General features: G+C 39.9%; 1 protein-coding gene across 1 annotated transcript in view; it reads left to right on the forward strand.

The window, feature by feature from the left end:
• LOC140934364 (latrophilin-like protein 1) overlaps nucleotides 1-2,500 on the forward strand; it is a 23,744-nt gene that overhangs the window by 11,758 nt on the left and 9,486 nt on the right. Inside the window, exons 11-13 of the mRNA XM_073384002.1 lie at nucleotides 207-324; nucleotides 802-857; nucleotides 1,548-1,689. Coding sequence (XP_073240103.1) covers nucleotides 207-324; nucleotides 802-857; nucleotides 1,548-1,689 — 316 coding nt within the window. The remainder of the gene's footprint in view (nucleotides 1-206; nucleotides 325-801; nucleotides 858-1,547; nucleotides 1,690-2,500) is intronic.

The following is a 2,500-nucleotide window of genomic DNA, read 5'->3' on the forward strand; positions in this document are numbered from 1 at the left end:
TCATTTATGAACGGAACATATCTGACACAGTGGAATAAAGACGTAGCACTTCTGAATCGTGATGACTTGAGAGCAAAGTATGACATTAAGCAAAGCTCGGAATATTTTCGTCACTGAAATAACCAGAGAAGGGTTTTTCAAACGTCACTTTACTGTTTTTACTGTAGCTCATTATCAAACCATTTTTTTTATTTCCTTGTGCTCAGAGAAAATGAAAAGGAAAAGGGACTTTATCACCTTAATAGTCGTATTATTGGTAGTCTAATCACTGCATCAGGAGAGAACCAGAAGCTTGATGTTGAGATCAGTGTTCAACACAGTAAGGTAAAGCTGAAATGAAGACCACAGCTAGCAAATGAGTAGCTTGTTACTCTATGGATATGGCATGAGAACTGCTCGAAGATTCATGTTGCTCATAATGACTAGGAGCAGAGTTGCTCGTTAGGGTGGTCTTAACAGTTTCAGTCGAAAGAGCGCCGGTCTGCAGAGTGGAGGACGCGGGCTCAGACCCAAGTCAGAACCCACTCCATCTTTTAATACGCTATTAGAGACGGTAAACAATATGGTATATCTAAATAGACAAGTAAATAAATAAAAGAGAATCACAGGATAATATCAGAAGCAATGAAGCATTAATCACGTGCGAGCAGTACAAATTCTCATAATATCTCTCTGTGTATGTCAGTCAAATTAGCAGTTTCTAGTGGGTGTCCCTTTATAACATAACCAGAGAGTTGGTCGTGAATGCCAGAACAGTTTGAATTTGTATTGAACAATATTTTGATGGCTTAATGCTTGCAGCACAAATCAAATACCACTCTTGTTCCTGTATGTGCCTGGTGGGATTTCACAGCCGGGTAAGTAGGCTTGAGACGAGAGAAAAAACGTCACAGTATTGCGAAAGGTGCTGTTAGATTCAGATTTGATTACTGTCCACATGGTTTTCCTGAGTCAATCGGATGAATCTTTACCAACTAAACAACGCAATTGTTTTCACCAATGTTTATCCAAAGGTTAGTGAGGGTAAGAAGGCTCAAGAAGAAAGAAAGAAAAACATCTTAGTATTGCGTATGTTGGTGTTACATTCAGATTCGATTACCGTCTAAATGAGTTACCAGATATCATTGGATAAATCTCTGTCCACTGGATAGCATAATTGTTTTCCCTACTGTTTATTCAAAGGACAGATACTTATTCAATAAATTGAGCTATTCTCCTTTTAAATAACAAGGCCTTGGAGCCCTTCTACGTTCCGATAATTAAAGAGCCTGGGAAGCTGTTGTTGCAGATAACGTGACAGAAAACTTAAAACTGAAAAAGTAAAACTGGACGGGTTTGTTAGCTAGGACCTGGCTTTTTTTCATTGGATTCTTTTTTGAATATTTCAGGCTCCAAACTTTACCGGTACTTTCGAGAAACAGGCCTCAGGTGTAAAAATAGACATAATGCTCTCAAGAAAAATAGAAATTGGTTTTGAGAGTATTTCCCACGTCAGGCATCAGGAAACTTGAGCTAACTAAGAACTATTTTTCTGCCTATTTATTTAGGGGTGGAAATGAAAGTGGCTTGTGGTCGACAAGAGGATGTAAATTGGCTGATTCTGTCTCAAATGAAACTCATTCCGTCTGCAGATGCAATCATCTCACTAATTTTGCCATTCTTATGAAAGTCAAATCAGATACATCAGAGGTAAAAGACGTGACTTTTCACATAATCAAACCGCATACACTTGAACCTTCTGTAATCCACCACACAAAATCTTAGGCGTGCGAAACAACGAAAGGAAATGCCAGAGCGAGGGGCGGGGAAAGAAAGGCTTTCCCTTGCCCACCCCCCCGGCTTTGCCAATTGCTCGGGCGTTCTCTCGCGACTTTCTTCTCTCGTCTCTCGAAATGCTAAGTTCGCTCGCAGGCTGCAACTTTTACTGTTTTTTTCCCGGAAGGTGTGGGGATCTTAAAAACGTCCAATATAATATAGCAAGTATAAAAATCCCTTCCTCTAAAACCACTTGAATACCCGCTTAGCAAAGAGGAAACGTGCTTCAGATGGTCCAATATTCCTCGTCATTAAGTACGCCTCCGTATTACCCACCCTCTGGACATTTCCATCTTATTCACCACTATTTTCCTACTTTAACGCTCCCAAGCCATGGAATCAAACGAGATAGTAGCAAGAGAGAAAATGTAAGGGAGGGAGTACTCGAGATACCATAAGAATCCTGGCTATAGGATCACACAGGTCGGGTGGTTAGCAACGATCGTAATTTAAAGTAATTCGCATTACTAATTACATAGGTGACAAATAACTCCTTAATTTTGGCCCGAGATTTCAGCATTATTTATAATTTCACATTTGCCGAATCAAAATTGCCATGGCAACGTTCCGTACGTCTCAGCGTTAAGATGGCGTCAAGTTTCAAGATATTATGAATGAAGAAGCCAGGGCATTAAAAGAGACTTTAGAAAACCTGAGCACTCGAACGAGCACATAAAAAATGAGT

This window comes from Porites lutea, chromosome 4 (assembly GCF_958299795.1).
Source record: "Porites lutea chromosome 4, jaPorLute2.1, whole genome shotgun sequence".
Lineage (NCBI taxonomy): Eukaryota > Metazoa > Cnidaria > Anthozoa > Scleractinia > Poritidae > Porites > Porites lutea.